This window comes from Aquila chrysaetos, chromosome 1, assembly GCF_900496995.4.
Source record: "Aquila chrysaetos chrysaetos chromosome 1, bAquChr1.4, whole genome shotgun sequence".
Classification (NCBI taxonomy): Eukaryota; Metazoa; Chordata; class Aves; order Accipitriformes; family Accipitridae; genus Aquila; species Aquila chrysaetos.
Window position 1 is genome coordinate 19,231,410 of NC_044004.1, and position 23,910 is coordinate 19,255,319.

At 39.1% G+C, this 23,910-nt stretch overlaps 1 protein-coding gene across 2 annotated transcripts in view; it reads right to left on the minus strand.

The window, feature by feature from the left end:
* Positions 1-22,820, minus strand: part of KCNIP4 (potassium voltage-gated channel interacting protein 4) — a 472,256-nt gene extending 449,436 nt beyond the window's left edge. Inside the window, exon 1 of one of the 2 annotated variants that reach the window (XM_030011722.2) lies at positions 22,663-22,820. In XM_030011722.2, the coding sequence (XP_029867582.1) occupies positions 22,663-22,723 (61 nt within the window). In that variant the 5' untranslated portion in view covers positions 22,724-22,820. The remainder of the gene's footprint in view (positions 1-22,662) is intronic. The other variant, XM_030011680.2, reaches the window with a different exon arrangement.
* Between the last annotated feature and the right edge of the window lie 1,090 nt (positions 22,821-23,910).

Here is a 23,910-nt window from a genome sequence, read left to right on the forward strand (position 1 = left end):
ACAGATATTTTATTCTACATACATTGTAGAATGAAACAACCATTTCTGTGATAGTAAATTCCACAGTTTTGATTTTACTTGCACAGGAAATAAAAACACATTTCTTTATCCCAGGTATCAATTCAAATACCTATGTATTCAACGATATTTTTCCAATAATATTGGGGAAAAACTCCAATAATATTGGAAAAATTTCCAGTATTTGCATATTTGCTATGCCTATTTTTATTATAGTACATTAACCATCTATAAAAATAAACTGGACACAGTTCTGAATACAAGTACTTGCTCCATTTAAAAAGAGTGTATCTAGGGTGTCAAATCTAATTTGCTGCACATATTTGATCAACACTTCTTAGAATGAAAAAAGAGTGACGTTTGTGCAGCAACTATGTATTCATTTATTAGCTTGTTAATTCCCCAGATTATTAGAAAGTCTTTGAACTCTTTTAATATTTTGATCATAAAATTACCAAGATTTTTGTACGTCCATTTTAATTTCTGGGTTAACTAAAAAAATATATAGTTGGAAACAAATGCACAAATGCACCACTGTGTCTTCTGATGTTAGCAGTTCTGCTAAATTTAACAGCCATAAAATATGCAACACCAGATTTTTTATATGTGAAAACTATGTATTACCTTCTTTAACCAATCCTGAACTTCTTTCATAAACTCACCTGATATTTTAAATAATAAGCAGGATAAAAATACGCAAAACTATTAAATAAATTTCCAAGGCCCCCAAATCCACTAAAATCTCCATTAATAGATTTCCGATAAGCTGTTCAAGAAGGCATTCTCATCTATTGAAAGGAAGATAAGTCAGTAAATACTGGTGCTCTTCAAAAATCATTACTAAAAGACAGCACCAGGGTTATCACACTTTTCTAAACAATGGACATGTCCCAGAAGTGCCCAGATCCTTGCCAAAGCCACTTAATACAAAGAAATTACTGAAAAATCCAACAAAGGGGTTATTTCAGTCTTTTTGCAAGACATCTGGTACTACCCATTTATCACTTGGCTAGAAAAATGTAGAAGAAACTTCTCTTGAATTCAGCATTTTTGCTTCCTTGAGGCATCCATCTGATGAAAGCCAGAACAGGCAGGCACCAATGATAACAAGGTAATCACCTTTTTTAAAAACTGGAAGATTAAGATTGTTACCAATGCTCTCAGTGATATGAAACTGAGCACCGTAAAATATTCTTGGTCATCTGAGGAGGAACCGAGCTGCAGTTCTGGTGCTTTGCCATAGTTCCCCGCCCAGCCTTGGCATGAGGCTTGGGAATGGGAGAGGAGTGCAAGCAGCAGGTGACTGCATGTAGCAGCATGATTGCGGGGAAGGTCAGTGCTGTGCAAATCACCAGGGCCCTTGAGGGGTCCACAGCAGCTGGAATAAAATGGCTGCAGGTATGGCTGAATACCTGCTAAAGCTTTCGGTCCCCCGGGCTGCAGCTTTTAGCTTCCTCCCCACAGGCTCTCAGCCCTAAATTTTGCGTAAACTTTAAAGTGTATGCTTGACTGAAAAAAAGGTTCAGATGAATTCTGCTGTGAACAGTGAATTTCTTATTAGTATATTTAGCATCACTTCAAAAAACACTACATTGTCAGGGTTCGGTTAACACATTTACAGTTCTCTTAAGCTGTGGCGTTTCCCAGTGAACTGTATGAACTGGGCAGAATATTTTTTCTTTGTTGCATCCAAAAAGCATCCAAAGCAGAGGGAAAGCATCAGATTATTTTAGTATTTGAGCCAAACCAGTGTATTGCAGTTTAATCACAAAATGATGTCAATTATGGTCTTTCTTTAATTCTGTGAAATTTCAGCATAGACCTTTCTTGCTGTAAAGTACATATTTAATATTCTTCTCCTGAGTCTTCAAAAGAATCAGGCCAAGCAATGACAGTAGTTGCAGATATAGAGGTTGACATTACTAATAACTTTCTATTCCCCCCAAAAGTCAAAGCAAACCCCAGTTCCTTTACACAGAAGGCTGAACTTGCCATAACTATAAAAATAATACTGGGTCCAATACACATAAAACAATGCGTGTGAATGAATGGTTTTCAAATGGCCACAAGAGTTTCCTAAGAGGCAAAATGAGAAAGTAAGTGAAAGATTTTTTTCATTCCATTAAAAATAACCAGATGGGACTAGAGGTAAGTAAACTTGTCACAAAGCTATGATTTGACCAGTAAAAAAATGGTAATTCATTTCTTCCTTATTTTAAGTCTTTACCCAGTCTGAAAACCGTTAGTATTCATGGCAAAGAACAGACATTTCTCTGTTTGCCACACTTGCCAAAACCCTATATACTTGTATGAGGTACTGCTGAATGTCTGAAATCATCCAACAAAACATACTTCTGTTGCTTTTGCCAGGATGATCTTTACTTTATTTGAAATTCATCTTACAAAATAGTTAATAATCTCAGAATTTAGTCTCAATCTTCTTTTTATAGAGGGAAAACTTGCAGGAGAATTTAGGGCCCTGTAGTGCACTTTGAACAGTACAATTTTATTTTAGAACAACTGCTACTCTCTGCAGAACCCTTGAAATTTGATGTCAGCGAAAAAGAGTCATTATACTTGAAGATTTCCACAGAGAGAAGCAAAGGATTCGGAATACTACTCTCCCTACCAATGCCTACATTTTATTTCTTTTTGCTGTTTAAGTAAACTACTGACATTAAGAATAGGAAGAAAAATGTCTCTAAAAATGGAATTAATCATCAAGGGAAGTGCCGTAATGCTATTGAGAGTGAGTCAACCTTATCTAAGTTATCCCATTAGAGGTTTGCTGAACTGCATCTGGCTTTAGTAAGTCTAAGTTTGCAAGTCCTCAAGGGTGCAGAACTCTTATAGGAATCTATAAGAGCTCTATGAATAGAGAATGTGTGAGGGGAGGACCTAACATCAACATTTGATTGGTTTTGTTGAAGGTTGAATTATAATTTGAATAGAACAGCAATGCATCTGGGTTATTCCATCTAACATGCCACACAGCAGTGTTTATTATCTATATGATGCCCTAAACTTTGAGAAATAAAGATCTTGTGCTAACTGAGCAGAAGAACGAATCAGGCAGCTAGGTAACTATTACACATAGACTGTGCAGCATCAGACCTATTGTCTTTCTGCCTGGTTTCTCCTTTCCTGTTAAAGGGAGTTAAATGTACACCACAAATAAACCGATGGATCAACATTTTAAAGACTAAGTCACAAAGATATCTGGTCATGTAAGAAAGTACTTATGATCAAAAAGCAGTGGTGAAGACAGGAAGCTAGACAGGCTCTCTGCCTCTTTTTCTTCTCCACCATTCAATTATTTTTTTTCTATTTTCCCTTTTAAATAGAGATTTAGTAAGGCCTGGTGCAATGTATCTTCATATCAGACATATTTAAGTGTACAGAAAGGGAAAGAAAAGACATGAAAATTATCCCTTGTTTCAAAAGTTTAAAATATCAAATGTGCTTTAAGCAAGTGTTTATAGCACTCAAAAGATAGAAGAGCTATTATAAAATAATCACATAAAACCACAAGAAGTGGCTCTTCAGTAAAAACAATTTAAAACATAAGTGCTTCCCCTATTACTAGTTATCAGAATCCTTTCCTAGCTGAACTGCAAATTAATCACAGGATAGTATCCAAGCCTGCTGTCATCCACTTTAAAGTAATTTCTGGCTCATTAGCAAAAAACTTCAATTTTAATAAAGAAGACATTAAAAAAAAAAAAAAAAGAAAAAGAAAAAAGCATGCTATCAACTTTCAGTACAAATTATGTCCCAACCTGAAAAACTAGACTTGTTTGCAAGACAGAAGAAACAATATAAAAAGAATAAATTACTTCAATAGTTCTCTGCTCAAAACCACTGTCAGTTCACTACTTCTGGAGTTTTATAACTGCATTTAAGTGGTTTTAGTTCCTAAAGGTGATGCCCACATACAACACTTAGCACTAGCTTTAATTAAGGTTTCATGTATCCCCAGATTGCCCCAAGCTAGTATTAACAGTCATCTTATTTAACGAATGCAGAAACCATGGTCTTGAACAGGCTCTACATTAATTTGGTAAAAGGTAGAAAACTAATGTACCAGACTTTTTTGAATGTTCTTTTTCTTGCAGTCTGGAGAAAGGATTTCCATATTCAGTAGTGATGATCATGTCTTGGAGCTTGAAGGAGCTGAGCAAGGGTGCAGGCTCTCTCCTGATCAAAAATACCTTTAATTCCTGACTATTTTCAAGCATAAATTCAGACAGATTTTACGGCTTATGTCTTCTGTGGATGACTCTACATCTTCAAACAAAAGTATTAATAGCAAAGGGCTTCCAAAGGTCCGCATCTCCACTTTGAGATGTGTCAGTCAGTAGGATTTTCAGAAACAAATAATTATACACAACTTGGGTCTCTCTAATTCCATGTACACTGTTCTATGCAGTTATGACTTCATGAGTTTGAATATGACACCTGTCCCAGGCAATTGTATTACTCCCCACAATATCCTAACACCATTTCCTCCATCCCTGGCCATACATTGCTTGGGACTTTACCAAGCAGCACCACAGAGCTCTCTGTTGCAAATACAGCATGTTCCAACAAGCTGGGGCTTGTCAGCCTGGGGAGAAGCTATTTTTCTGATAGTCTGTTGTCCATGGGAGGTTTGGCCAGTAAATGCCAATTTCCTTTACTAGTGTGGAAGGGTATGAACATTCATAATATAGCTATACAGCTCTCACGATCAAAATAAGAAATCAGTGAAAAGGTTGAAGCATTCTGAGCATTGTTCATATCTACAAAAAAAAATGGATACTTATGGTGCTCAATTTACTTTAGCAGGTCTAGTACAGGTAGGTGGCATGTACTAAAAAGCTTAGCATAGTAGTTGCAATATTTCCCGAAACTCCTTTCTGTGGTTTTAATTCTTATAATATTTGGTAGTTTATTTGAGGCACAGCTGTAGCCATGTTTTATTAAATGGAAATCCTAATTTTCATTTTTGAAAATTAAGGATCTTGTTCTTATTTGCACTTTGAAAAACATGAATTTTTTTAATATGCAAACTGCTAATTGAAGTGACTGAATGTATATCTCCTCTCTACTAAAATAACTGGTATAGTATTGACAAGTTCTAACAGAACATTTTTTCAGCATGGAAAGATTCTTTGACCAAATGTCCCACTGAAGTCTTTAGTATAGGAATGGACGATCATCAGGACGATCTCAGAGTACTAAACTCTTTTTAAACTCCCATGACTTTGTAAAACCTAATGGATAATTTTCTAATGTGTGCTTTCAACACAAAATATAAATTGATAATCAAAATTTGAAATTTAAACTCTTTGGAAAGATTTAAGAGTTTGGGTTTTTGTGGGTTGGGGCTTTTTTCCCTAATTTTTAGCCATGTAACAAATGCTTGCAAACAAGGTTAAGTTGATACTATGTTTTAAGAATGAACAAGCCTCTATGCAATACTGTTCTTTACAAGAAAAGAGAGTTCTGAAAAGGACAAGTATTTCAGCTCATGCTCTTGCCTCAAATATTTTAATGTGTTTTTTATTAACACAGTAGTTTTTAGTAAGAAAATTTAAAAACTAAAGGTTCCCTTTTTCATCAGTATGAAAAAAGAAAAAGGAACAAAACCATAATTGTGATATCAGTATCCTATCTAGGATTAAAGCAAGCCCTATGAGAGACAGAACTTCAGGTTAGGTGAAAATTTCCCATATTTTCAAATAAAGATGAAGAGAAAAATGTACTACCATAAATCTAAAGTAATAGTTCTGGCTTATATTATGATACAATGACCAAATATTTTCCTTTAAAAAATAGGCTAATATTAACCTGAGCTCAGCTGTACAGCTCCCTGTGTTCAACTATTAACTGCAAAAGTCTTTGACTTGACTGGAGACATCTTCTCTATGCAAGTTAATACACAATCTTAAAGCCTCTGTTCTGACTGCCTTTCTTAAGTGGGTCATTATGTAATATCTAGAGGCTGCTGCTGTGGGCTGTAACACATTAAGAAACTTGCAAAATCACTTAAAATTGAAAAATGTGAAAGAGCTCCAGAACCCCTAATCTGGTTTACGTTTCCCTGGGAAAAGACGACAGCTTAGTACATATCCCAGACTCAGGTTTTGAAAACTTCTGTAAAACCCAGTATGAACAGATATGTTTATTTTACCCCACTTGACTTAGTTCCTTTAGAAATACTATAGAAGTACAACACAATCAAGTAAGTACCATACACACAGACACAGTGAAACAGGAAACAAAAATAATTTCATTTTCTTGCACACTATACATGCATATGCATACAGATCCAACATTTCCACACTGTGGCTCAAATCTCCAGCTATTGGTGCTCTCCTAGGGCACTGAAGGCTCTTCACAAAAACAGGAGACCAACAAGGTTGAACAGACAGATCAAGAGCTCTAGAGAAATGGCAAAAAGGACAGATGCCATTCTACAAGGGTTCTATATACAAAACTAATAACAGTCCTAACAGATAAGGAAATTATTCTCACACAAGAGTTTATTCTCAAATTTAGTTTCACATAGATCGTGGCAATAATATGTAATGCTTGACCGCCTTCATCTTTGAGTACCTATTAAACTGTTCTTCTTTGTTTGTCTATGCATTGCTCTAATTGAGAACTGAGTTACTTAACACTGAACACCTAAAATAATTCATTTCCAATCCATGAACTATTAGTTACATAGTGCACCTTACACTGCAGAAACACTCTTCCAATTTAATATGTAACTACGGTCTTCCCTGCCATTTGCTTAAAAATATTCATCCAGTTTTCTCTTCTCCTCAGTGAGGACCATCCCTGGAATAACTTCTAAATACAAAACTATGCATAGAAATGTAAACAAAGGTGAAAAATGCAATATTTGGGGGGCCACAAACCCATAAGTATCCCTAGAAATTTAATTACAATTAATGTACTACAGTCACAGCATCACAGAAGGGCTGAGGTAGGAGGGACCTCCAGAGGTCATCTGGTCCAACCCCCCCTGTTTAACCAGGGCTACCTACAGCAGGTTGCTCAGGACCATGTCAAGGTGGCTTTTTAATATCTCCAAGGAGGGAGATTGCACAACCTCCCTGGGCAACCTGTGCCAGTGCTCGGTCACCCTCACACTAAGAAAGTGTTTCCTGATGTTCAGAAGGAACCGCCTGTGTTTCAGTTTGTGCCCATTGCCTCTGGTCCTGTCACTGGGTACCCCTGAAAAGAGCCTGGCTCCGTCCTCTAAGCACTGTCCCTTCAGGTATTGATCTACATTGATGAGATCCCCCCTGAGCCTTCTCATCACCGGGTCAAACAGTCCCAGCTCTCTCAGCCTTTCCTCATAGGAGAGATGCTCCAGTCCATTCGTCATCTTCGTGGACCTTTGCTGGACTCTCTCTAGTATGTCCATGTCTCCTTTGTACTGGGGAGCCCAGAACTGGACACAGTACTCCCTCCAGGTGTGGCCTCACCAGTGCTGAGTAGAAACTTTCAGTCACTTTCAAGCTTCAAGAAAATACCATTAAGAATTTCCATTTTTAGCTTCCATAACGGAAGAGCTTTCTGCTTATACACTTCTGGGAGAAGCAAACCTGTGTGGTTTTCTTATTTTTAAGTTAACTGAAAGTGGGAGACAAGGAATGAAGTCTTCATATATTCAAGATTTTAAAACATTTTTCATAGTAGGCTGAGGTGGTACTTACATGAGCTAAGAATAAATCTGGTAGCTGTGTCATCTCTGAAATAATTGGATTTAGAAGCAATTTAGCAATGTTTAAAAGAAGTATAATCACTCTGAACATAAATTTGATTCTTTAACATAGAAAGACATTGCAAGGTGTAGTTTTTGAGCTTGAAAATATAACAAAGATGAAATAAGTTAATTTGGCTTCGTGGCCATTTCTATAGCAAGCAGAGGTAATATTAGACTTCATAGTCACAGTGTGCAAGGAAAACCCTGCCCAATTGCTATGGTCAAACTCTAAGCGTACTTACGAACTTTCTTGAAATATCCAGCGAGCTGTGCTTTGGCACAGTATTTTAAAAGTTCCAATTCTAGTGCCATAACAAACTAAAGTAATTTATAAAATTACTCAATCTTCACACAGATTTATACTCTTTGCAGTGCTATTGACTTAATTTTCTCTCTGGGTTTTTACTGACTTTGTATATTCTCTCTGGATAAGTAATTGCATCCTGAAACACAGAAATTAGAAAAAAGGTTACCAGGGTGTGTCTGCAGTATGCTGCAGAACGCAGTCTGTGATACAGCCAATCTAAGATGGTGTATTTACTGAGTCCAGCACTGAAATTCTAGCACACATGTATTCGACTTTTAAAACCTGTGATGTTTATTTTTGCCACAGATATACATTTTCCTATTCAAAAAGGCATTTAGCTGATGGGAGTTCTGCACTATGTTCTGTACATGTGTCATTCCACAGTCACAATTAAACCAGAAGCCTGAATACACACAATGAGAATTAATTGCAAATTGTCAATCAGGAAAGTGATAGCAGCTATCAAATAGTGAGGAACAGCTTCTGCTCAATGATGCTGATGCTTGGTGATGGTGATTAGATGTTAGGAAAATCTCTGACAGAAAATTTGGCTTTATCAAGACACAATGTTGGTGATATTAATATAGTAAATCCTAAACTACATAGGCCTAATTGTTAAGAAACATCCCTAAAATATTAGGACAGTCCCTAAGCATGCCTCCATAAATTCCCTGAACTAGGAAGGATCAGATTTGGATTCTGCAAGAGGTGAAACTGTAATTCAACAAACTCACCCAATTTCTGGGCCCCTGGAGAATGGGAAAGCTCCCACAGTGCTGTCTGATGTGGACATACTAGCATTTCCATTCAGATCAGGAATGTGCTTTCAGAAGTCACCTAATAGTCCCCAGTTACCATGTTTTAGTTCACATCACAGAATGCACTTGGAATGCACAAATTAGATTTTTTTAGATGAAATTAAGTGGGAAGATGTGCTCCAAAAGCTCACTTAATGCACTCCAACTATTAGCAGGCATTTAGTCAATCGAACTAGACTAGAGCTAGTCTGAAGTAAAACCCTGTAAAAATTCGTATTCATTATTACTCTACAACCCCATTTCACACTGCAAGTCTGAGCTACTATTTCCCAAATTTAGGCATAGCCCAAATGCCTAGACTGAGAAAGCCATGATCTTCCTACCAAGACTTCTCAATTTCTTTTCTCCATCACTTATGAATTATTCTTCAAGAATTCAGAAAGTGTCCAGTAATTTTATTTTAAGATGGTGAGAATTCTGATTAAAAAGCATTGTGAACCTACCATCCAAGAAGAATATAGTTCTCCTCCTCACAGTACTATCAAAGATACATGATTACTGGCTTAATAGCTTAATAAATGAATGGTATAAAGTCAGAGCGCCAGCTCTGTGCCTCTTGAGAACTGCCTGATAAAATCCTCTGCCTGGGCTCATTAAAATAGCTTTACCACATCTCACCACTGAATTCAAACACACAGTTTAATTTATTAACATCCACCCACAGACAAGCTATCACAGAACTCTCCTGGAACTACAAGCTTAAAGAACCATACGCCTAAACTATCAAACTATAAAAATGAATTTGCATGATGAATGAAACGGCAATGTGCATTTGCAGCCCACAAAGGCAACTGTGTCCTGAGCTGCATCAAAAGAAGTGTGACGAGCAGATCGAGGGAGGTGATTGTTCCCCTCTACTCAACTCTCACGAGACCCCACCTGGAGTACTGCGTTCAGCTCTGAGGCCCCCAACATAAGAAGGACATGGACCTGTTGGAGCGAGTCCAGAGGAGGGCCACGAAGATATCAGGGGGCTGGAGCACCTCTCCTATGAAGACAGGCTGAGAGAGTTGGGGTTGTTCAGCCTGGAGAAGAGAAGGCTCCAGGAAGACCTTATAGCAGCCTTCCAGTACACCTAAAGGAGGCCTGCAGGAAAGCTGGAGAGGGACTTTCTACAAGGGCATGTAGTGATAGGACAAGGGTTAATGGCTTTAAACAGAAAGATAGTAGATTTAGATTAGATGTAAGGAAGAAGTTCTTCCCTGTGAGTGTGGTGAGGCACTGGAACAGGTTGCCCAGAGAGGCTGTGGATGCCCCATCCCTGGAAGTGTTCAAGGCCAGGTTGGATGGGGCTTTGAGCAACCTGGTCTGGTGGAAGGTGTCCTTGCCCATGGCAGGGGGGTTGGAACTAGATGATCTTTAAGGTCCCTTCCAATCCAAACCATTCTATGATTCTATGAATTTGGAAAAGATAGATAATAAAACCTCTATGGTCATTTGTATGCAAATGCCATTCTAATGGTGGTTTTAATCAGGCACTGGACAAAAGTTAAGTATCTTTGGAGTACATACACCAAAAATTACAACTAGAAAGGCTTAAGCTGGTATAAAAGTTAAAATATATGACATCTTTCTTGATTAAAGCCTCCTAGATACATCAGCCTTAAAAAATGAGAGAGGAATGAGCACACCCTATTTTATCATAATAGCAGCATTTGGTAAATACACTCATATAAAGCAGAGGCACATCTTTTCAACTGTAAGATGGTACAGCACTGATAAAAATAATCTGAATAAGAAGTGTTTGAAACTTCAAAAGCTTCGCTATTGCCTGTGACATTGACTTTTCATGTTAAAAAATTGTTTAAAGTAACTGTCTTCAGTTTTTATTTATGGAAGAGAGAACTAAGATGTTCATGCTACATATCAAATGTTCAAGAGCTAAAATATCCTTAGAAAAGATAGAGTTCATAAAAAGGTCACTGACAAAGTTTCCTTTCTGAAGATCCAGATCCAATAGCTGGAAAGCTGTGCAAGTTGAAGCTGTACTTATCTATTGTATTTATTTGGAGTAACTGTTCAGATCATAAAAGAGGCAAGTTCTGGAGACCCTTGAGGATCCCTGCAGTCTTTCCATAGAAATGAGGTAAAATTGATGGTTGTTATTGCTTGTAAGACAATGACTCCTACCTCATCCCAAATTCTTGAGAGCTGCTTCATACAAAGGTAAAAGATTTGCTGCACTGCAAGGATATAACTTACTCTACAGTGATTGCTCCTCAGACCCAACAGGAACTGGGAGCTGCTGATCACACCTCCGTGGAAGCAATAACTCCTACAGAGCTCTTCTAGGATTGGAAGAATTACCATCAACAGGGGCAAGCTGGAATCTCTCTTTGTGCGAGGCAGAAAGTATTAACAAGACAAAAGTCTGTAAGATATGCCAAATAATGTTTTTGTCCTATTCAATACTGTAAAATCTTGGCTATGTATTTCATCCATTTTGTGTACCAGGTTTTAAATGTAAGAAGATTTACTTTAGAACTAGGAAAAAGTTTGTACCAGGAAAGATAAATTCTGGAGAAGATTACCTAGTGATGTTATGAAGCACCCAGTACTTTTTAAGTACATTAGACAAAAAGCTGTCTGAACTACCATATAAATATTTAATCCTGCCTTGGGCCATCAGGATAAATAATAAGACTTCTAAACTTCTCTTCCAAACCATTTCTCTGTGATTCCAAGTTTTTTATTGCTTTTATCTGAAAAGTACAAATGAAATCCAATGTAACAGAAATTGAGTTGGATTTTGCATCAGCCTTCTGCCCTGAGTAGGCTGTATGGATTACATACAGCTGTATGTAATCAGCCTGGTTAGTCACTGTCTGCCTAGCGTTCAGAGATAAATATAAACCTAGAAACTTGACTGAGTATATGCCTTTTTATTTTATCCTCAGCCAGAAAATCCACAACTTTGTCGTGGTGGTGGGATTTTTTTTCTCAAAATACAAGTTTCTCATGTCATGATATTACACAAAAATCTCAGCATTCCTTGAAGAAGTTTTGTTTCCCAGAAAGCAAATAATTAACTGACTCCTAAAAAGAAAATATTGCAAGTTTGGTGGTTTGAATTGGAAATACTCTCCAGTGTTCTGAGCAGGGAAACAGACTCTTTTTCAATATCTCTTTTTGTTTCTCATATTCTTTCACATTATATTAGCATTACAAGATTACATTAGCATTACAAGTTGTATTGTCAATGTAATTGGGTACCCTCTAAAGCCATAGCCTATATTTTTGGTTTACAAAATTACGGACAATGCAAGAAGAGAGAAAAGCTTTATTTCCTCCTTTCTCTCTAAGACGTTTCAGAATCTGAAGGACTAAAGACAACTGTTCAAACACTTATGACCAAGTATATTTCTTAAGTATAACAGGATGATTCTCAGTTGTAAATGCTGCACTATATTGCAACTGTTCTAAGATCAAGCCTTCCAATCATAATGAAACAGGCACTGATGGATCAAGAAGATCTATATTAATTGCTTCAGTGCAAGGTGCATTTAATCAATACGCACTCTTCTTGGAACACATACCATTATTTGTTTTAGTGTTACTGCAACAAGAAACTGTTATCAGTTTATCTAATTAACAGTGTGTTTACTATTGAATACACATTTGTTCTAACACTACACCTGCAAAATGGACAATATATTATCTACATGATCAGCGTTGTAAGTTGCCAGTTACCAAATAGTGGTTTGATAATGCCATCAACTTTTTCTTGTTTGTTTTCAATGAGGAATTAAGTCTTTTAACTGACAGTGTTTCTGTACATATTCGTTGTGATGCAGCATATGTGAAAACACACCATTAATGTTTTGGGTTCTTGAAAGGAAAAACACACACAAAAAAAGCCTACTTTCCTCTGAATTCATTGAAAATGTCCTAACAGATTGTCAGTCTAGTAGTAATTTAAAGTGCTGTTGATTAAAATGACTGTTGATAAAACACTGCTTAATAAGATGTTAGAAATTTACTGACACCTTTCAGATAGCTTTACATTCCATTTTGAACAGGTCAAAATGTTCCTGCTTTTGCATTTCTAAGTATAGGCAGTTGGTTTTGAACCCTGGTGAAGTAAAACATACAGTTAAATTGCGAGTAGAGTTGTTTTGTTTTTTTTTAATACAACATGGGGTTTTAGCTGAACACCCCCGCTATCTTCAGGAAGGAAAAAAGTTACTGATTCTCAAGAAGTCTGGGATGACTCAAATACTTTAGAAATTAGAAGTGATCTTTATAAGTCTACATTGAAATATAGGATTGCTTTATTCTAGTATCAGAAAATTAGCTGAATGCAAACAAAAGGTGCAACTGAAGCAAAGATTTTTATGAGTCTAAATAATGTCTAAATGCTGTACAACCCTGCAGGCTAAGTAATTAAGCAAGGTATTCAAGTATGAATCTGTGTAATTTTAAGTCCTGCTATCTCATATATTTAATAAAGATTTAAAGTACTAGGGGGAAACTTGACAGCAGGTGTGCCATGTAAAGAGCTGTATCACTGTATACCCTTAGTCATGTCTGTTCCCTTCTCACCTTAACCTCAACATACTATTTTTCCTCCAGGCTATTGGAATTCAGTTTTATAAAACATGAGTTAGGGACCCACCAGTTCCACTGGAAGCATCACACACTCGCCTCTCCTTTCACTGACAATCAACCGACCTAGAAAGAAGTGCATAACCTCAAAACAACATTGCTCTGAGGTAAAAGATTACACAACAAAGGTGAGAAAGTGCTCATTTATCTGCGGGGTTCATGTGCGCCTTCCAAGTGGCAAGTAGAGGCGGAAGAGGGGAGCCATTGCTTGAAAAAGTTGGAGGTTTCAACCTCCTCCTGCAAAGATGATCTTCACCACCATGTAATGGAAGGCAGAAAGGGCAAAGCCTATCACCTATTTACCAAACCCATCCTGCTATTTGACCTCCTCTTTCCCCTGTTTCCCAAGTAGGGAAACAAATACGTAGTCCCAGAGAGAGAGACTGAAAGCAATGACTTTGAAGCAGACAATTAAGCGGGTTGATAGGTCCCAGCCACAGAGGTAGTACTCTCATTTTCCCAATTCTGGACAGTAGGCTGGGAAGATGATTGCACAACGTGGCATATTCCAAAAAGCAAAAGAGGAAAACCCTACCTCATCACCAACACAAAGACTGAAGAATGACATAGTATATAAAGCAGACCTAGTTACTGAAACAATAGCATGAAATTCTCTGTATCTTAATCATACTGCACATTCACAACTTGCAGGTATATCTGCTTTGTTTTATTATATTTTTTCTTAGGCATCTTAGATTTGGTAGACTGCAGACCCTGGCTGTGCAGAGATCAGGGCAGCACCTAAGAGTCAGCGTGCGTATGTATTCAACTACAGCATCTTTTTAAAAATAAGAATGAACTTTATTTGTACTCGTTTCAGTTACCAGCAGGTGGATGCTGCCAGCACACAATGCTCTGGAGAAACAGTCTAGATTTATCTTTCTCTCTAGATAGCTTACAACATGTGATACATTTTTTAATGTTGCATCTCAAAACACAACAAAATAACCTCAAATGTTCATAAATCAACATGGAAAAGGATACATAGAAGAGAAAGAGTGAATCAATAGATTTGCAGGGTACCGTTCACTAACTAAGCAGTGGAATATAAGTCAGTAGTCAGAATGATTAAGGACATGTGGGTACCACCTGTTTAAAACCAGCTACATTGTCAAAACTCAAGACCAATGGTGATGTGAGGAAACACCTATCATACCGTCACCAGCATGCAATGAAGCAAAACATGATTCTATGGCTGGATCTTCTTGATATACATCTTTCATATGGCTTCAAAAGAGTATTTTTTAAGGATTTTTCTCCTACTTGTTTTAAGATAAACAGGATTCGTTTATCTCCAGCTAAAGTAAACAGAACAGCAGATCCCAGAGTCTGCTTACTCAAGTACCACTGAAGCCATACACACAGGAAGGCATTTCTTGACCTTTTCCCTCTCCTTTCTTTTAACTGCTCAGGCAGGGATTGCAATCCCACAGCCTACTTTTCCGACACCTATCCGCACTGGGAAACCGCATGCACGTACACAGCATGTCCCTCCCAGCGCTGGTGCTAACTGTGTGTGTGCGCGGGGCCTTTCCCTGGCCCACCTCAGCGCCCGGACGGGGAAGGGGCACCAGCTGCTGCAAAACACCCAGGAGTGGTTGGTACCACACGCTTTGGCACACTCTAAAACAAACTGTCGCAAAAAAAGGTCAGTCCTTGCTAGGGTGTTCTTTGAAACTATGAGCAGCAACTTTCATGCAAAAAAGCATTACAGTAGTACTGGTTCAGGTATTTTGAAAATGGGATCGTAGATTGTTAATTTGTGGTACTTAGCTTGTACATAGGTAATTCTACATACTACAAAATTCCAGATCTCCATGTTCAGTTCCTATAATGCTTGTATCTAGCATGTTATATAGAGTGTGACTTTCAGATCATCATTTCAAATTGCATCAGGTAAGCATGTTAAAATTAAAAAAAACCCCAAACCTGTTTTTGCCCGCATTCCAACTTACTGCATGCATTTAGGACATTCTCCATTTAGAATAGTTCCTTTCATCATATTATGTTTATCTTTTGTTTGGCACAATGTTATCTTTCAATATGTTTTTATTATAACATATGCTGTAATGTCCTTAAAAGTTCTAAGTCAAATAACTATATTTAATTTTAAAAGTGAGAATTATGTAAATTTTGTAAATTTTTTCATGGGTTCTTCAACACTGAGTAAACCACACTCTATTGATAAATATTTGTGATGTAGAATACAACGTAATTTCTTTGTTTAGATACCGTTACCTTAAATTAAAACACGAAGCAAATACGAGCAAATAAGAATATATACAGCAACTCGTAAGTAATTAAGGACTGTTTTGGAGCACAATCAACAAAATATATTTTTTAAAAAAATCAATATTTTGCTTTCTATACACAAACAGGAATATTTGTCAATATCACAGACTCCATGTCTGCAGTGACTCAATGATTTCATCTGAATCATGTTGTTTCTCCTCTATTTAATAAAACTGTTCAAAGATTTGGAAATAAATTGGTACAGATTACCAGAAACATTTGTGTGAGAGTGTACAGAAAGCAGAATTTCTTACCAAAAAACCTTTTAATTACTGCTAAGTATTTCCAGCACAGTGGTTTTCTTCCTTTACATGGAATCACATAAACTTGATCTGTGTTTCAGTTCCAGGTTTAGCGTTCTCCTGATTTTCACAAATACTAGGGCCCAAATCCTTATTCATTGCAATTATTCCCATAGGTATCAAAGGGCTTATAGGAATAGTCATGATAGTCAAATGACTCACTGTGAAGAAGTGCTGTTCTCGTTGTTCCCACTTTGGGCAAGGATTAAAAAAAATCTGCCCTGTGAAAAATCTGACCCATCATCACGTTTTACGGCTACTGCTTGCCTTTCTAACAAATCCTAAATGTTTCTTCTGGATTATTAACAAAAGTAAACTTTGATTCAAAAATAAGAAAAAGATTTGTTATACTAAAGCCTAATGACTATATTGATAGTCATAAAAATTTCCTCTGCTGGAAAGATAACTGAAAATTGTGAGAACAAGACAATGTATCCGTAAAATTGATCTTTTTTCCTATTATTAAAATAGCTAACCCTTTCTTACTGGGCTTACGCTTTATTTGGTGGAAATATCTGGCATATGAATGCAGATATTTGCTCCTATAATAAAATCCAAATGTTTAAACATGAATCATTGTTCTTATCAGGGCAAAATGTTTATATTTAAAAATTCCCTATTATCATGCCTTCCATCTGTAGTTTGTTCCTCCACTGGACACATAAGCATCTATGACTTTCATACCACTGTTTGTGTCACTGCAGCATAAATTATAAACATACAACAGGGGATCACAACTATAAACTGTACCTCTAAAGAAATCTGTTTCATAGGTGAAAAAGAATATCAGAGCAACACTATTTTCAGACCTTTGACAGAAAGCTCCTTTTAATATTATATTAAGTCTCTGCTAGGCTGCCAGGAATAAAACACAGTATGTGTTCAGATCTACAGCTTTTATTCTGTGTTTGGGTTTATTCTTAGAGGTGAATGGATTCAATATACTTTCAGTCCAACCACGTATTTTAAACTGCTGCCAGTTCACAGTTGTCTACAGACCTCCCAAATTCATAGCAGCAAGTCTAGAGACCAACCTCCTCTGCTGCTGCATCCATGAAGGTGATAATACAGAAATTATCTCTCTTGTAGAGTGTGAGAATGGAAAATGAAGAGAAAAAACCCAAACTATGATCTATATTATCCCAAGACTCCTGTAATATAATAACAAAATAATAATGAACCTCACAAAATAATTGGATTCCATGCTTTCCATAGTTCTATATACTCCAAAAAATATACTTTCCATACATTTTCACTTCTCTTCCACATTCCACCTGGTGTACTCCTTGGGGAATTTGGGCCAAATTCTGCCTAGCCATCAAAGCAATGGCAACCAGAGATCTTGCCAGAGAAAACAGGATTCTGAAAGGACAACTACTATCAAAAAACTAGTGTCTATGTAAACCTTTTGTCCATTTACTTTTGACACAACCACACATTACAGTTCAGGCCAAACATTATGGAGACAAACTAGCCCATTAACCTCGCTATTAACTATGTCCAGCTGTGCTGCCACACTGTGCTCCAAAGAAAGAAGATTTTTATATCTGTACTCCTTACACCCCAGAATGGGCCCAAGCCTATTAATTAAAGTGTGTGCTAATAAATAAGGGAATCCTACTTGGTTCAGATCACATTGACTATAACTACTGAAAAAATGATTTGCCTCCTGGACCAGTCCACAACCTTGTGCCAATGTTTTCTCTCTCATCTCAAGTAGGAGTAATGGCTTCTGCTAATAGGAGACAATAAATGGCCAGTGTTGGTTTGGCAAGCAAGATTTTGAATGCAGTCTATTGAAAGAATGAGAGGACAAGCAGAATTGTGGGGGAAAGGATAGTACGACAGCCTGGCAAGAACGCGCATATCTATGAAATAGTGAAGCAATCAGGCCTTGTTGTATTTTTAGATACTTTCTTTTTCAAGTGCCAAAGATTCCGAATAAATCACAATGGCAAACTGAGTGGCTGAGATGGGATAGATTACAGATGAATGCTGCACGGATCAAATATTCAGCTCCAACCCAAAGCATGAGTCCTAAGTGCTTATCTGATACACTGTAAAAGCTTTCCATGACACACGCTAGCTACTTCTCTTATGGCTACACTAACTGCTAGATACCATATCTGCCTCTATATACTTCATAATGTCTAAAAACACCTGGAAAAAGTGAGTCAATTCTCTAAGCCCAATATACTCGAAACTTGTCCAGATGTTCAGTTATTTATGTATCAACTCTCTAAGCATGGATAGCAACCTTGAAACACAGAATAATGAAAAAGAAAGCTGTATTTTGTGCAAATTGATATTTATATTTATATTGATATAAAATTGATATTAATGGAAAGCCAAGGCATATTTCAAATATGACTCTGTATACTAGAATTTTGCTTATAATTACTGCTTCACATGCACACTGAATACAGGAATTGGAGATGGAAGCAGAGATCACATTTTACACAGAGGCTTATGCCGCAGTCAGTTCTCTCAAAACGTCAATTATTTCCTCCATCCTGCAGGAGCAGGTTGTATATTTTACACTTAAAATATTTGCATCTATTTGTATGTGCATTATAAAGATACCTCCTTTATTAGTTCACAAGTCCATTTAATTTATCCCTTCCCTTGTGTATTTGCAGCTTTTGCAGAAACGTGGCATTTGGAAGCAGCATTTCTAGCTGACTGTAGCTCCTCAAGGAGAACATATCTGTGTTACAGAAGGCTCAAGGCAGAGATTGAGGATCCACTGGGACACAGGTGCGCAAGATAAAATGGCCAGAAGGTCTCTCATATCTAAGAAGACAGGAAGAGTGTTTAGGGACAACAGATCATTAGTAAAAAAAGTGACACTGACTCTTGACAGCATGTCCTATGGGTGGAGCTCCTAGACAAACCAAAGATTTCACACTGATAGGGGTATTGGTGGAAATCACTTGGGGAGTCACTGCCTGCTTTTCATCATGTCAGATGAATCCCAACTGGGTTATAAAGGAATTGGTCCAATACATACCACCAATACATAATAGGATTCCAGTATTCCTCAATAGGACACACTTTCATTTAGTATCAATTGTATCTCAAGGTGTGTAAGAAGCTCCTTCCTCATTTCCCTCCTCCCATCTCTTCTTTTTTCCTGCAATTGTTTTACAGTGCATTTTTTTCCTCACTTTCATAATTTTTCTTAGCATCCCTTTTCCTAAATTCCTATTTTCAGCTTTTCCCATATGTAGTTTCTTGTCCTCCTAGCACTGCTTCCTTTGTCTTCTAAGAATGCCTCAAGCTACAAGAGCAAGCCGTTCATTAAAAGCAAAAGTGAACACTGTTGCACAAGGATCTCTCAGAGGTATGGCAGAGAATACCAAACTCTCAGTAAACTTAAAGTTGGATAAGCACTTCTTAACAGTACTATTTGGTCCATCTTCTGCACATGACATAGAAATGACAGCCTCTTTCCTGACACGCAGAATTTGCAGCTGCCCTGTCTAGTCAGAGAAAATCTTCAAAACTTCAAAATTACTCCATGGCTTTTGTAAATATATCTATTGTTTGAATAAGGAAGAGTATACTGGTCAGCACAATCCCCATTCTGAATTCATTATACCCTAAAGCAAAGCAACCAGTTGCTGTGATAGTGTCTTACTCATATCAGTATTCCCAACAGCTTAAGTTTGTCCTAGATATTGAACCCACAGGACACATTGTGGTTACTTATTCTTACCCACACAAACTTTTTCTGATAATCTCCCTCTGCTCTTCTCATTTTGCCAAGATGCTTCATGCCTTTACCCAGTAGCAAATGAGTTTTGGCTATCACTAGCACAAATACAACTTCCTCACAGATAAGACATTGATAAAGACTGTTTCATGGGCAGAAGGATGAAACAGTTCATCCTTACAATGGCTCAATATTTAAGAGAGGAAGCATTCTGTTTCTTCGGTTTGACTCTCGGTGGTTCTCCAACTGACATTAACTTGAATGTAAAAGATGCTCTGCAAGTTGCAATAGAGTAAGAGGAAGAGCAGCTGAAGGGAGTCATTACTTGTTAAAATGTACAAAATGTTTCCTTTGTCAGTAATAATTTTCATAATTTAAGCTGCTTGTGTGTTACTTGGGCTTTATTTCACTTGGAAAAATGAAATGGAGGAACAGTGACACTTCCGTTGGTTTCATTTTCTGAGTCTCATGCACTAATCCCTGTAACAACTCTACTGCAGGCATTACCATTTAAAAATAACTAATGTTTTAAGCATTGTTTCTATTTGAGGAGAAATAATAAGAAAAAATCCACCGAATGCTTCCTCGTTAAGTAACCAACAGACAGGTACATTCAGAAATGCCGATGGCACTGAAAATGAGTTGAAAGTTTAGGAGCTAGAGAAAAGAAGGATGGAAAGGGAAGTTTAGATGAAAAAGGGCCAAAATCTGGGGAAGATGAACATACATTTGCTCTCTCACATAAGGAGGAAGCCCAGAGCACTGAAGCTAGACACTTGTTAGCTTCACATCATATCAAGCTAGTGACGAGATACAAGTTGAGAGGTGATCTAACATATGACGATCTCCAAAAGAAAGGAGTTATTTTCTTTTAGCTGTCATTTTTATCTTTCCATGTTCTGTTTCTGGCATAAGAACTTATTTTTGAGAAATGCTTTTCCTACAGTAACTCATGTTTCAGTTAGATTTTGATTTTTATTCTAAAACAGTGCAAAAGTGTATCTTACTACTTCTCACCATTACAAACTTAAAACAAATTAAAGCTGTCATTAATTTCTAAAAGCTACAAGGCATGCATATCATGAGAGCCAAAATGGAAAATACATCTAATATACAGTTCAACTGAAAACATTTTCTGTAAAAATATCATCTTGATATTTCGTATTATTTGCATAACATGGATTCAGATCGTATTTCCCCAGTTTTCGTATAGACACTTTTCTGTTACTGCTAACTATACCTATAGATAAAACATTAAGCTGCAAACTCTCTTTATGCTTCAACACCTACAGTAATGATCCAGGAACCAAATTATTCCTCAAGAGCACCTGTGCAAATCCACTGTGTCTAAATTATGACCTTAGTTTTGTTTAGCCCGAACAGTCCTACATGGTGGTTGCACAGGTGTAGCTAAGAGCCTGCCTGGTGTTTGTCACTGATGATGTATGTGTTACGGAAAAAACAGTGTGACTTTCAGGTCTCTAACAGACTAGAGCTGTAAGGCTGACAGTGGTATGTGGAGGGAAAAGTCTTAATTATAACTTGGAGGGGTTGGATCTGGAAAACAGTGAGAAGCATTACAACATCACTCCGGTGGCCGAGTCCCTTGTTGGACAACCATAATGACTAAGTATGCATTTTTCTTCTGAAGCTTTTAAGAAATGCAAAGATGGATTAACAATTGAGCTGACAGCCTAAAACTAATTGCACAGTCAATTACAAAAGTTCCCTATCACCAAAGCAAATGACCTAGTATCCTATCTGAAGGACTACAAGCCCTAACACATGAGAAAAGGTGGGACATTAAGAAAAGAGAAAAACCAAGTACAATCCAACAGAGGACATGTGGCCGTGAGCCTCTTCTAGCAAGCAAAAGACTATTCTGAAGCATCAGAAATCAAGCAAAGGGTGGAACTCCCCTGTGTCTTTCAAGCAACTTGATGGTTAGGCTGCTATTCTACACTGGCATCACACAGTTTATGAGAAATCTCGCAACACAGCAGGAAACACGAAATAATTTTCCATCTTTTCTCAGAAAACAAGTTTCCCCTGTTTTTGATTGGCTGTTTTGCAAAGTTTTTCATTAACTGTCCAACCATCCTCTGCTTAACCAGCCACCTCGAACTGGGCACCTTCCTCAGCAACATCATGTTACCCACTTTGCACCCAAGCAGCTTCATTTCTACATAACTCTGTTTCCTACCCATGCTAGGAAAAAACTCTAAGACTCCAGGAGTCACAGTCACCCTGGAGGACTGCAAAGCATGCTTTCCTCCTCCCTAAAATGCAAGTTATTTTGTAACCTTTCTCAGGTGAAAGAGCAACTGCAGTTTGCAATACAGAGAAAGAGAAGGGCACCAGATAGCCTTCGGCTTACCAGAAGCAGCTGGTCTCCATCGAATAGTTGTTTCTTAGGCATCAGGAAGGTACAAAGGAGACCAAAGCAGGGAGGTGTAAGTGGGACTGGTCAAAATTACCTCCTGGGAGCTGGTAACTAGAGAGGGTGTGCATGGTTCGCCCGGGAGGTTCGTACCCAGCCCCAGGTCATTTCAGCGAAGGCAAAAGTACCAGTTAGGTCACAGCAGGCATCTTACGGCGGGCTTCGCAAAGCCTTGAACGTTTCTTAGCGCGAGACCCCAGGCATTAAGCGCTTACTTGCTGTTCCCATAGACACACGCACATTTTTCCAAGACAGCACAGATGCGTTTACCCCATGCGAGCAGGCAGCTCCCCCCCTCCCCGCCCCACGCCAAGTTCCAAGACTTGCTGCTTGAAGGTGGGGGGCGAGACCCCATAATAACTAAGAAGAAAAACCTCGCGCCCCCACGCTGCTCGCGTCCTACCGCCTGTGGAGCTGGCCTCCTCCAGCTGCGCCGAGATGCTCTCCACCCTCCTCACATTCATGCTGGGAGGCGGGAGGCGCCCGGAGCCGCGGCGAGGCGGGACGCGGCGGGGGAGCGCGGCAGCACCGCCGCGCCGGGGCCGCGGGAGCCGGAGCGGGGCCGAAGCGGAACGGAACAGAGCGGAGCGGAGCGGAGCGGAGCGGGGCCAGGCGCGGCGCGGCGGAGCGGAGCGGAGCGGGGCCCCGCCTCGGCGGCGGCGGCGCCTCCCCCGCCACCCGCGGCGGCGCGGGGTGGGCCGCGGCGCGGGGCTCCGGGGCGCCCGCCGGCAGGGGCGCCACCTCGACCCCTTCCCCGCCGGGCGGGGGGGGGCTCAGCCCCGGCTCCCTGCCCTGCCGGCCGGCCGGCCGCCCGCAGCGGCGGGGCCGCCTGCCTCCGCGGGGCTGAGCCGGCACCCGCGCCCCGCGCCGACTTGGGAGCGGGGGCAGCCGCGGGGAAAGCCCCCAGCGGGAGCGCGGCAGGGCCGGGCCGTACTCCCCGCTCTGCTCTGCGGCTGCACACAGGTGGTTCCCGCATCACCTGTTAGCCAGCGGGCTGCCCGGGACACAGACCGTGAGTGAGCCCTTGCACAGGGGAGCTCCCATCTCGGCTGCGCTCCAGGAGCACCGCTGTCAGGTTAGCGCGGGCTGGGGAGCTGGGAGCGCTCCCAAAGCCCCGGGCTACTCTTCGGAATTGCTTGCCAGCCCTGCGAACACCAGCACCGACACGGCCAGCAGCTCAGGTCTGAAAGAACGAGCCGGTAGTGTATCAAACCCTTTCCTTTTAGTACAAAGCACTACATTTGACCAAATGATGGTAAATTGTACTGTAGGACGTGAAATTCTAGGAGCACAGAAATAATACCAGACAGAAATTACTTAGGCACTTTGAACAGCTCTGGAGGGAATTCCTATAATTCCACTGATACCAATGAGGTACCCTGTGACATCAGGACTGGTTTGGCCGTTGTGCTTAAAGAAAAAGGGAAAGGGCATTTTAAGACCACTTCGTAACTCCTCTAATTTATAAAGGCCTACTGTGACGTACCATTAGAAAATGCTTCCATTATGGCAGCTCTCCCAGTTCAATTTTATACAGATAACTTTTTATTCTTCTTTACTATTTCTTTTATTCCTACACGAATAATGACTTGTTTCAGAAATCCCAGTTATTATTCTCTTTGTGTACATCCCGCCAAAATGGTAGTAATTT